We start from the raw sequence: 12336 nt of genomic DNA, 5'->3' as shown, positions 1-12336 counted from the left end.
CTTTAAGCACTGAGGGAAAGTGTTTTAACTTTAAGCGCTGACGGAAAGGAAACTCTTATGGCATGATTATCTCTGTGGCAGTGGTGCCGAATGTTGCTGTTGTTGCATGTTGATGTTTTGAGGCACCCTGCTTCAAACAGTGGCTACCATTTCAGGTGAGTTACTACGGTGTGGTCGGCAGAGCTGTTTAGATGGAAAAGCACAGCTGTGTCCAGCATGGCCGGGTTTTGCTACTGAGGAGGTCTGGTGCAGCTGGAAGCCTGGCAAGAGAAGAGGGTGCTCCAGGCCCGGCCCAGCAGTCTGTGGGACGGGGACAGGCTGCCGGGGCTGAGTTGACCTGGCTGCACCGTGCACACGAGGGCTGGGCTGCTGGGGCTGTGTGTGGCAGGAGGCTGGAAAGGTTGAGAGGGTGGATGTAGGGTCATGATGGGGTTGACCTGGGCTGTATGCTATGTAGCAGGGCTGGCAGAGCTTAGGTCAGAGCTTAGCTGGGTGTTATGAATGGGGCTGACAGGAACCTCGGAGCTACGGGTGGGCCAGGGCCGGGGGGACCGAGAAGGCACACGGGGACATAGTGTGAGGCAGGGCGACCAGGCGGGAGTGCGTCGGGGCTAAGGCCTGTGGGACGGGGCCGACCTAGGCCGAACGCTGAGCCTGGCCCGCACCGGCAGCGGACAGAGGCGGCCGGGGCGGGGAGAGGGAGCGAGCGCGAAGCGGCGGCTCCTCCCCCGCCACACCCGGTGCGGCAGGAAGAGGAACAGCCGCGCCCAGCTCCCGGCCATCCGCGGCCCGGCGCAGCACCATGGCGGCGGCGGCGGCGGCGGAGGAGGAGGTGGACGGGCTGGCCATGGCCCGGCCCCACTATGGCTGTGAGTACTGGGGCGGGTGGGCTCTGCCAACAGCGACCTGCTTGGCCCGCGTTGTCCGTCCCTTCTAGGAGCCCGTGCTGGGAGCGGAGCCTGGGGCGCGGCAGGCGCGGGGGAAAGCCGCGGGGCCTCGGCTCTCGGGTGCGGCCCGTCGTGCCTGCTGCGGGGTCGGCGCCCCGGGGTGCGGGAGCTGGTCCAGGCTCGGCGTCCCGCCTGCGTGTGGGAGAGGAACGCTAGAAGAAGGCGGGGGTGGGGGGGGAAGGGCAGTGCGGGGGCGTCCTCCCGCGGGCGGGCCCCGAGCCTCGCCCAAGATGTCTGCCGCGGTCGGAGGCAGCGCGGGGCCGTGGCGGTCCCTGCTTCTCGCGTCCTTCGGCCGCGGCACCTGACTTACTGGGCAAAACGCCCGTTCGGTCGGACCCCTCAACCTCCTTGTCCTACTCTTGCTGTGGAGAGGGAGGCTTCAGTGCGAGGTGTCCGAGATGGATGCTCGCTTGTGCTACGACAACACGTCAGGAATGAGCGAAGGCGGGGGAACTGTGGCGCTGCGGGTGAGAGGCGTGAGCGCCGGTCGGCCGGGCCGGGCCGGGCCGGGCTGCGGGAAGGGCCTCTCGTCCCCCCGGGGCAGACGAGAGGATTGACCTGGAGAGTCGGGAGGGATTTTTTTCCTTCCTGGTAGGCGTTACCCTGCGGTTTGAGTTTGTTTTCAGCTCTTCTAGCTTCGGGTGCGGGTTGGAGTAATCGGAAAGATGCTTTTGTGGTACTTCAGCCCAGTTTTTAAAAGACCCTTTACGGTTTGAAGCAAGATCTTGTTTGATCCGAAACGCTGTAGTTGATGCCTCATCGCTTGCATGTATTTGTTGAAGGTATTTTAAGCTAACCTTTGATTAATAATGTCATGAGACACTTCCTATTTGGCAAGTTGGTCCATAAAACTTAAAAAGTTGGGTTGGTTTTTTTGGGGGGGGGATTTTTTTGAGGTTTTTTTGGGGGGGTGTGTGTTTTGGTTTGGTTTTGGTTTTTGTTTGTTTGTTTTGTGTTTGTTTTTTTTTTTTTTTTTTTTTTCCATGAGAGGATGACTGAGGTATTTAGCTGTAAGAGTGGGAAGAGCAGACTTTTCCAGTGGGGCTTTAAACACAGAATCTGGCGAGTTTAGGCATATACACCTATGTAAGTCCATAGCTTGTTCTGAAGATGGCACACAGGTTGTGGACCTGAACGAGGCTGTCCCAGATGAGGATTGTGAGTAGCATTTCCATACTTTTTAGAGATGGACTATAAAGATACAGAAGGGATTATATGGTGTGAATACATATTGTCAACATTCCTTAATCTTTGACTACTAAAATTGGAGGGTAGATGGAGGAACATGTGGTCACTGATGTGCTTTTGGGGAAGAGGAAGGCAAAGCTATAAGAAAATAAGAAAATGAAGGACGGTTTCTAAGCAGTTGGAAGGTGGAAGAAGTTGCATCACAGTCAAATTGCGAAATCGGAAAGAGGGAAGATGGCAAGTTTATGTGACAAGGAAGGATAGGGAAACTGGACCTCTTCTGTTGGTTGTAAAGAACGGATATATTTGGTCCTTAATTTCCCTGAAGAAAATAAAACCTGCACTGAGTTTCTATGGGAAAGGTTGTATCTGATTTTTTGGTGTGCCTGTACAGTTACATTCAATCTGCAACCACTTGAGGATGTTTTTTGGCTGTTTGCAGCTGTCTTGGATAATGAGAGATTGACAGCAGAGGAAATGGATGAAAGGCGACGCCAGAATGTAGCCTATGAGTACCTTTGCCATCTGGAGGAAGCAAAGAGGTAAGAATAAGTGGTTTGGAACTGCTGGTGCTTTAAAAGAAGTTGTGATGTTTGGTAAGTGGAATAATTTGGATACAGTTTACCTCGTCTCTGTTTCTTAATGGCTGTATAGATTCATTTTAACAAACGAACAAACTCCAACCAACCCCCGATGTACTTATCTGACATGTTCTTACAGGCTTTGTGACAAGGACTCCATAGCTTTAGTGCTCCAGTATTCCTAGCACTGGATGGGTTCTCCCTGTTGTCTAACTTCTGTGTGTCTTGGTGCAGTATTACCTCACTACTTATCAATGGACATGGAAAAAAGATTATTCTCTTCCTCTTAACTGCAACCTTTTACAAATTGAAATTGTAACAGTGTATTTCCCTTGCACTTATCTTTTAGACTGAAAACCCAATTCTTGCATATTTCTCTGTGGGTCCTATGCAGTGGGTCTATAGTACTTTTCCCTGGATTGTTCTGACTTCACTCATTCTGTGTCTTTCTGGAAGTGCACTGCCGAAATGGAGAAGAGTTTTCCATCAGGGACATTAACATGCATACTTACAAGAGCACAAGGATTTGTACCCTGATAGATATTCTACGATTGTAGATTATGGCATGGTATCTACATTTTCATAATGGTATGATGTAGTAAGTTTTGCTGAGTTGTTACCCTTTCACTTGAAGGTGCCTTGCTTGAAATGTGTTCCTCATGCTGTGTTTATGCAGTCTGTCATATTTTTCTGAGTGTGTTACCTTTCATGGGATCCAGCGAAATTTCATTTTTCTTGATCTTTGCTTTATATGTTGAAGTAATTTTGATCTTATTCCTGTCCTCCAGCATGTGTGTAGTTCTTGTGTCATGTCCATGTTTAATAAGCGTGTAAGCATGCTGTATTTTTTCATTCAGACAATTAAGGAAAGTATGATCAGAACACAGCTATTAAAGGAAAAAGAGCCAATATTAAAAAGGAATGAATGAAATCTTAGTGTTGGCGTTTTTTAGATCTTTTTGCAAACATTCAATCCTATATGCTGTACCTGGATAATAAGCATGAAACAGACCAGTTTGTCTGCTGCTTTTCTTCATGACAGTTGAGTCTTTTCATGCCTTTGAATATATTTCGATTTAAATTTAATGAAACTTAAAATGTTTTGGTTTTTTTTTTTTTTTTTTTTTTTTTTTTTGAAGCTGCGATTGAGGCCAGAGACAGGTTTTCAAGAATGATTTTAAAGAGAAGGAAATAAGGTAATGTTTGTACTGGTGACTGCCCCTGCCCCCTCCATTTTTGAAAGTAAGGCGGGTGCTGGCAAACTAGCCAGTGTGTATGCTGCAGAAAATAACTTCTGGAGCAGTAGGAAAGTACAGAGCATGCATAAAACCACGTTCTAAAGAGTTGACAGCATGTTTCGTCGTGGCTCACTGAATACTTCAGTCTGCCTCTGTCCTTTAAGTGATGCTATGAAGAGCCAGAAAACTTTCTCTTCCACTGGCTGGGTGATGAACTTTGCATAAATCTGTATAAGACTTCCCCAGCAAGATGGACATGTTACACTGTAGTGATTTTGTTGGGGAGGAAATTCTGAGTTTCTGCAAGTTTACTGCTGGCAAAGTATAAAGAAGGACTTCATTCCAGGATTTTGATAGTTTATGCTGCCTTACCAAGAATGTTTATTATATTTTTGAAGGGGCAGGGAGCACTTGGTTTATGCTGTAGTCTTTTTAGGTGCTTCATAACAATTGTCACTACTTTAGATTCACAGAGGCTGTGTAGTTACTAGCAGATGATAATTTTCTGTCCATGCGGATTTGGATGAGGACTGAAGTAGTGAGAAAGGTCTGACTACATGTCAAAATAACTCCTTCCCTTTGAATCAGAAATCTTCAGGAGCAAATGCTGCACGACAGGGAGAGACGAGTTGTACTGTAGTCCCTGTCAATGCTTGAAGGAACCCCAGATCTATCAGATGTGGACTCTTTGTATCATTGGCCTCACAGAAAATATTTTCCAAGGTGCTTATTCTCTGTTCAATTCCCCATCCAGATTTGCAAAAAAAAAAATCAGGCAAAACCCCTTAACACAGTGACAGCTTTAATACTTTCATTAAGCTCTTGCTTAATCATGAGGACTTAGTCTTTAGATAAATCATCTTTGACTCTAAAGTTTCTTGGCCATCTTATCTCTGCTTCTGAGTATTGCCTTGGTATTGTTGAGGCTGAGCAGCTGTGCGTTTGATTTTGTTGCACCTTGTCAGAAACAAGATGTTTTTACTGTTTCGTCTGAGGACAAGCCTTCAGATGCTTCAAATAATGCCTAGTGATTGCCAGGACGTTTTGTGAAGAATGAAGTAACAGCTGTGTCACTCAAAATGCAAGCAGTGGTGTTACAGCCCTCCCTCTATCCAACTTGGTAGTCGGAGAACTTGTTAAGCTTTGGAGAGCTTCAGGTACCAATTTTTCAACCCTCAGCCCAGTTTGCTTAGTGGCCTATGGGATGTTTATACCTATGTGATTGGGAATTCCTGACTCTATAGCTGAAGCCATGGCACTTTGCATAAGAGTTAAAAATTAAATGACCAGAAGAAGGGGAGCAGAATCTGTAGTTCAGTAACTAAGAAACACAAGTGAGAGCGGAAGGACTTGGGTTCATGGTCTACTCCCAATAATTAATTTTTTTTTTTCACTGAGCAGTCTTTTTGTAAAATGTCCTTTGATTCCGCGCCCTCCCCCCCTCCCCCCCCCCCAATTATTACTACGTAGTACATTCTAATAGAGGGCTTGGCTGCATTGTTGGAAAGGAGCTTATTTAACAAAAACAACTAAACCAGAACTGTAAGAGATCATTATATTTGAAATTTATGTCCTTGGTCTGACGTTTTCTGTACTTGTTTTCCTTGCCAGCAGCATAACTGAGCCATAATGTGTGAATTAGTTAAGGTAGCATTTTGCTTGTGTTATTAATTACAGTGCCTCAGAGCTATGGGTATGGATAGGAGGGTTTATAATCTTCACAGTGAGAGATTTTCAGATTGGAAAATATATCTCTAAGAAGGAGGACCCAACAGCAGAGGGAACTATCTGGTGCACTGTGTCATGCTCTCAGAAGCTGAAAAGGTGAGCGTTGTAAACCTTGCTTGCAGCTGAGGCAGGGTGGGAGGCAGCTGAAGAACAATTCTTAGTGTCCCGTCTCCTCCTCCCCGTAATCATATTATCTATTGCATTCAGACACTGTAGTTCATATTTAGCTTTCCTATGACATAAAGGCACCTAAAATAATGTGAACAATATGCTGATTTGCATTGCATCAGCATTGTCAGAGGCATGCTGTCGCTTCAGTCAAGCAACAAATACAGAATCTAGAAGCAGAATTTTGTTGAGGTTTTTTTTTATAAATGTTAAAAGAAGGCAGCAAGGTGAACATTGGCTACCTCTTGATTTCATACTGAAATGAAAAATCTGGAAGAGTCTGGATTTCTGAACCGGAACAGCACATGGGCATTTCATGAAGTTGTTTGGATGGAATATGTGTCTGCTAAGGAGCATACATCAGAGGGATAACAGTAACTTCTTTAATGGCATTTCTGCTTGTCTTCTTTGGGTTTTTTGGTGGTGTGTTTTTTTTTTTTTTTTTTTTTTTTCCTTGAGCTGTCACTGTTGTTCTGTTGTTATTTAGCAGTGTTTGACTTCAGTGACCAACGTGCAACAGTCTTGTGAAACAGGCGTTTTCTTGCTTAGTTGGAGAAAGGGAGGCAGTGTGCGAATAAGTTGCTCAAGATTGTGCATGAGATTGACCTGAATATTTGAGCTAAATTGAAGATTGGTAATAAGATGGATTCCTGTACTATGCTTGGGCCAGATGCCTCTTTCTTGAATAAAAATGGCTTTATGAGTAAGTGTTGTCTAATACTTCAAGTTTGGTGTTTTGTGTTTAGTTGTTTGGTTTTGGTGGGTTTTGTTTGTTTGGGGTTTTTTTCTGTCTCTAAATCACAATAGTCTATACAGAAAAGCTATGGCAGTTCAGATAAAACTGTAAGAAGTACTCTGGTCTTTTCTAGAGCTTGGGCTGGTGCACAATAATATTCTTCATCTGTGTTGTGTGAAAGCTTTTTTCCTATGTGGGAAAACCTTGTTAGGATTGGATTGTGGCATTTTCATGATGACATTAGCCTTTATCAGTTTGGCAAAGGCTTTTTTCAAGCTTTGTCTTTCACTATGGAATATTTTAGGTTCTCCCATGTTGGAAACTAAAATATTATTGGCTGTCTTGTTTCCTTATCTGGCTTGCTGGGTGATGGCACCATGCTTTTCCCCGGGGATAGTAGGAAATATTTTCATTCTGGGTTATGCCTGAGCATGGTGTAAGCATTTTAGTGCCCAGATATGTGGCTTCCAATAACTCCGTAACTTTCATTGTACCTGAGTGGTGTGTTGTTTCTTGTATGCATCAGGATGGAATGTGACAATGTTGGGTTTTTTTCTCCTTTTTGGGGTTTCTTGTAGAAGATGTTAACCTGTTGAGCAAGGAAAGGATGATGCTTGCTCTTTATAGCTGTTTTAATATGTTCAGGATTGAAGTGTACTGCCTGTGATTTTGTGATAATCCCCTTCTTTCTGGCAGATTGGAAGATGGCTTAGTGTAAACTGATACCATCGAGTGAAATTAATACTTTTTGCCTCTGTGGTGAAGCCTGAAGGGTCTTTCTTATTCATTGCTTTTCTGTATGAATTACATTCCTCTCTCCCTCGATGCATGCTTTCTCTCTTTAAAGTGGGGAGCAATTTTTCTTGACTGGGATGACTTGTGTGTGTCCCAGTTAAACTTTGTTTTCTTGAAGAAATCTAATGTTTAAAGAAAAAAAATCTGGTCTTCATCTTTTTGGGTTTAGTTAAAATGTGTCTTACAAGCCTCTGTTAAGAACAGGGCTGTGATAAGAGGTAGGTAACAGTAAGGTAGTTTGAGAAAAGCAGCATTAGGCTTTCTCACCTGCTTTTTTTGGTACAGTTTTCAGTGTGCCTCACATAAGCAAGTAGTGTGCAGAATATCTTATTTAGATCCTGCTTAGACTCATCTGCAAATTAGATACAGGCAAGTTTCCTGGGGGTTTTGAAACTGCAGAGTTAGTATGCTGCCTCTTGCGGGATTCTGAGGGTGAAGGAGTCTGTGAGGGGAGCTCAGAGTGCCACAGTTCTGGTGGTGTGAACCAGAGCTGCTGTTGAAGAATTTCAGGTTTGTTTTTGTGGGGGTTTGGTGTGGGTTTTTTTTGTTTTTGTTTTTTCTTTGTTTTGCTGTAAATCTCAAGCTAGCAAAAACAGTAATGTAACTCTGGAGTCCCTCAAAGAAAAAGAAAAGTGAGGATTGTTTTGGATTTATCTCTGAGCTCATTCTTTTCTCCCTTCTTTCCCCTCCTTAGATTAAGGCAAACCTGACTTTGTGGGATAGGGTTCTTTTTAGCTTTTAAAGATACTTCTATTTGCATTCCCACTCTAATGTCTGGAGTGTCTGTGCCCCAGCTACAAGGTGGTGTCCTTCAGTAATCATGAGCAATTAATTGTATTACCTCAGAAGCATAGGAAATCATTGCAACTGTGGAAATAACAGGACAAGAGAAGATGGTAGATCTGGAACTATTCACAGATTGGATATGAAACACATTCTGGAGTATGATATGTGAAAGCTATTTTGCTTTATGCAGGTCAGCCTGCATATATTTAATCTATATCTATATTTATTACATCAGATCTTAAATGGTCCCTTCTTTAATAATTGCTGGACAGTATTCTGTGCAAGAAAAGATTTAAAGATGGAATTGGTTATGTTTAGAAAACACCTGTGGTAATTTAGTGAGTAGCCTGTAATGCAGAACCTCTGTTTCCCTTGTTGATGAGGTCTTCAGGCTTAGACGGGAGGCAATCTCAGACTTCTGAATGATGTCTGTCTGGTTTGCCCATGTTTTATTTCAAATGTATGACTCCTTTTTGGAGATACTCTCTTTCTATTTTCTAACTTAGTTTCTGGCACTTCTTGTCAGCTCCTACCCAAAGTGACCACCTCAGATCAGGTGAGTGGGTCAGAAGGTCACTAACTGACATAGCAGAGCTTATTCTTATGTGGTGTAAACAGGGTTCCTCTTTTTATTCCAGGCTAATCAAGACTTTTTTCTTTATTTCTGTGTATTTCCTGTTTGTTTGGTTTTTTTTGTTTGTTTGGGTTTTTTTTGTTTTGTTTGTGTGTGTGTTTGAGGGTTGTTTGGTGTCTGCTTCTGTCAGGTATGATGCAAGTCCCATGTTAGATTGTAATCCATGAATATTCACAGGTAATATTTTATTATCAATAGCTGTAAGTTGAAGTAGTTGCTGTTTAACTCTCCCCACTTCATCTGGGGCTTCTCGTCAGCTCCTGTTTGGACTTGAGGAGGTGCTTCTTCACAATCCCTGTGCTGTTCTGTTGATGACCTCATGCAGCTGGCGGGGAGTGGCTGTCTGGGCTGGAAATGTCTTGGAATGTGCATTCAGAACTCTTTCTGAGAAGTGGGTTGAGAGAGGAGGGAGGATGGTGGGGGGTAACACCATCTCTGCCTTGCTCTTAATGCTTTTTCTATGACTCAGTGGAAATAGTAATGAAAGGCAGGCCAGGAGGAGGGATGCAGCTGTTTGCACAGAGTACAATTCAGAGACAAGGGTTTTGCTGTGTGGATGGTGGTTTCTGAGGGAATATAGTATGTAATGCAAAAAGAGAGCAGCCCAAAATAATCAAAGCAAGTAGTTGTCACATAGGAGGTCTTGACTATCAGGTACTGCGGAGTGTTTCTTTTAACCCTTATTTGCAAGAAATGTTTGAATGTTTGGCATTCTCAGTGTCAGTACAGGACACTAGACAAGATGGGGGAAAGCCAGTGATACGTTATGCAGCTATTTAGTGACCCTGAGCGTGAGCAAATCTGGTGGGGAGTTAGGGAAAGGGAGATGTTTTTTCTTTCTTGAGATTGCGTTCTTCTGAGTGCTTGGCATGCTGAAAGTCTTTGCATGATGTAACTGGTCAGTTTTGTAGCGCGAGTTGAGTGTCAACAGTGTTCCCTGTCAGTCAGCAGTGTTCCCTGTCCCATCGCCAGCTTCTGGCTGGTGCTTACACTCTCATCACTGAAACTCGGTTTGACGGTTCCTGCCCCCTCCTCCTTAGAGTTTCTCTACCATCTACTAGATTCTTGTCAAATGTTCCTGCTGCAGCAGCTGCATGAATATGATGTTATCACAGCCTCTATTGCTTGAGGAAGATGATGTTAGTTATTACATGTCAGAAATCCTTTGAAACAAGCTACTCTCTGCTAAAATAAAAGTCCTTTTCAACACAGGAGCAGGTACATTATGTCCCTGTAGACATCCAGGAATTGTGAAGTTAGCTGATTAACTGCCAAAATCTGAAGCATAGGAACATTTTTGTGTCTTTACTGCTGCAGTTTTTATTTTGACTTTTGTAGATTAGGTGCAAATTTTCTCTTTATTTTCTTGTGGACAGAACTGTTATTTTCCCTTTCACTTGTCTTCCAAACTACTGAAAGAAGAGAGAAACCTTTTTAGTCATTTCCCAGACACAAGTATTAAAAAAGTCTAATCAGCAGCACATGCAGTGACAGCTTTTTTTTTTTTTTTTTTTCTTTTTTAATTGTTTTGAACCTAGACTGGACAACTTTTCTTTATGCTATTTTTTGAATCAGCATTATGAGACCTGGTGGAGTTAGACCATAAAGGTATCTGATGTTGATTTTTTTATTTTTTTGAGGGTCCAGGTAGTGAGAGGACAGCCAATATCTAGGTGTATCATTCCAGCAGATTAAAATTTATGTGCATTTTCCAGTAAGAGTTTTTCCTCTTCAGTTTCTAGCTGTAAATTCCTATTGTCTTTGTCTAGTTGAGACTCCTGCTCTTGCAAATACTCTGTATTTATATTGATACTGTCTAAGGGTGATTAAATATTCTCTGAGAGCCAGTTTGCAGACCTAGCAAAAATCATGTGTTGGTGTCGCAGGGATGGAGGCTGGGGACATTCTGCTTGTTGAGGCACATGGGCCTCCAGGATGCAAGGGAGGCAGCTGGAGTCCACTGCTTCAGTCAGAGAAAGAGGCTTATCCTGTGGGTGTGCCCTGATATTGCCACTTTTTTCTCTGTGCAACTTTAGATTCAGCACCAGTGCCTGGACAGTTGGGCTTGTTCTTGCTTCCTGCTAGTTTTTTACTCTGCTCACTCTTTGGCTGTCTCTTTGCTTTCCCCCCTCTAGGCTCCTTTTTCCAGTACCTCATATTCAACCTTGATTTTGTTTCAATGCATATTATTTGGCTTTGTTGTTAATAATAACTTTTTTCATTTGCTAATCATTACTTTTACTTGGCCAAGGACAGTAGCTTTGATGAATTCCTGTTCCGTATCCTCCTCAAATAAGGTCCCTCCTGAAGATGATTTCTTTTACCCCCAGCTGGTGTAAAGCTTCTGCCTTTCCTCTATTTAATGCCTTTTGCAGCAGTGCCTACCATCCCTCACTGGGCTTGAAAGTGCCAAGGTAGGTTTGGTTGTGTTGGGTGGGGGGTTTGTTTTGGTTGGTTTGTGGTGGTTGTAGGTTTATTTGTTGGGTTTTTTTGTTTGTTTTTAGAGTACGCTTTCTTGGTCCGGTGCTCACCTTTATTTTCTGTTAGTTGCATGTTTTATGGCATGGTGTGTGCTGTCTAGGGCAAGTGATGGTTTGGACAGCAGTGTGCAGAAGCACAATGAATGGCTCGTGCATAATTAGGGTTTCTCTGTACCACAGTAAATAATAATTTCCTTGTCTGGCTTCTCTGGAGGACCACTTTGTATGTGCAGTGGATGAGAGGAGTTTCAGGGAGGATTCTTTTCCTATTGTGATAGGCTGACCTTGGCTGGCTGCCACATGACCACCAAGCTTCGCTCTCACTCCCCTTCCTCAACTGGACAGGGAGAGAGAAAATAAGGTGAAAGACCTGTGTGTCAAGATAAGGACAGAGAGAGATCACACAGCAATTACTGTTATGGACAAAATAGATTTAGGAAAATTAAGTTAACTTATTCCCAATCAAATCAGAGTAGGATAATGAGAAATAAGAACTCTTAAATCACCTTCCCTTCTTCCCTGGGCTCAACTTCATGCCCCATTTCTCTGTCTTCCCCCCCGATGCAGTGGGAAGGGGAAAGGGGGCTGTGGTGAGTTCATTATGCATTGTCTCTCCCATTCCTTCCTCCTCATGCTCCTGTTCTGCTCCACTGTGGGATTCCTCCCACAGGAGATAGTTCTTCACAAACTTATCCAGTGTGAGTCCTTCCCACAGGCTGAAGTTCTTCACGAACTGCTCCAGCATGGGTCCTTTCCACAGGGTGCAGTCCTTCAGGAACAGATGGCTCCAGTGTGGGTCCCCTACACGGTCACAAGTCCTGTCAGCAAACCTACTCCAGCATCAGCTGCTGTCTCCACAGGGCCAGCTGCTCCAGCGCAGGCTTCCCATGGTGTCACAGCCTCCTGGACAGGAGCAGAGACAGGACACCTGACCCAAACTATTCCATACCACAGCACGTCATGCCCAGTATATAAACCGGGGGGAGTTACCCGGAAGGCCCAGATCACTGCTCGGGTCGGGCTGGGTATCGGTCGGCGGGTGGTGAGCAATTGTA

The 12336-nt window shown here is 44.1% G+C and overlaps 1 protein-coding gene across 5 annotated transcripts in view; it reads left to right on the top strand.

Annotated features, from left to right (window-relative positions):
• Positions 1 to 12336, top strand: part of IQGAP1 (IQ motif containing GTPase activating protein 1) — a 69212-nt gene that overhangs the window by 4791 nt on the left and 52085 nt on the right. The window contains exons 1-2 of one of the 5 annotated variants that reach the window (XR_003993203.1): positions 724 to 869; positions 2578 to 2677. Coding sequence is in view for 4 of the 5 variants with exons in the window: in XM_030497810.1 (XP_030353670.1) it covers positions 803 to 869; positions 2578 to 2677 (167 nt within the window). In the remaining variant the exon portion in view is untranslated. Of the gene's footprint in view, positions 1 to 723; positions 870 to 1162; positions 1415 to 1514; positions 1730 to 2577; positions 2678 to 12336 lie in introns of those variants that run through there. The other 4 variants (XM_030497810.1, XM_030497814.1, XM_030497812.1 and 1 more) reach the window with 4 other exon arrangements.

This window comes from Strigops habroptila, chromosome 9, assembly GCF_004027225.2.
Source record: "Strigops habroptila isolate Jane chromosome 9, bStrHab1.2.pri, whole genome shotgun sequence".
NCBI lineage: Eukaryota > Metazoa > Chordata > Aves > Psittaciformes > Psittacidae > Strigops > Strigops habroptila.
The sequence above is the reverse complement of the archived record's forward strand: the minus strand, read 5'-3'. Positions and strand labels throughout refer to the sequence as shown.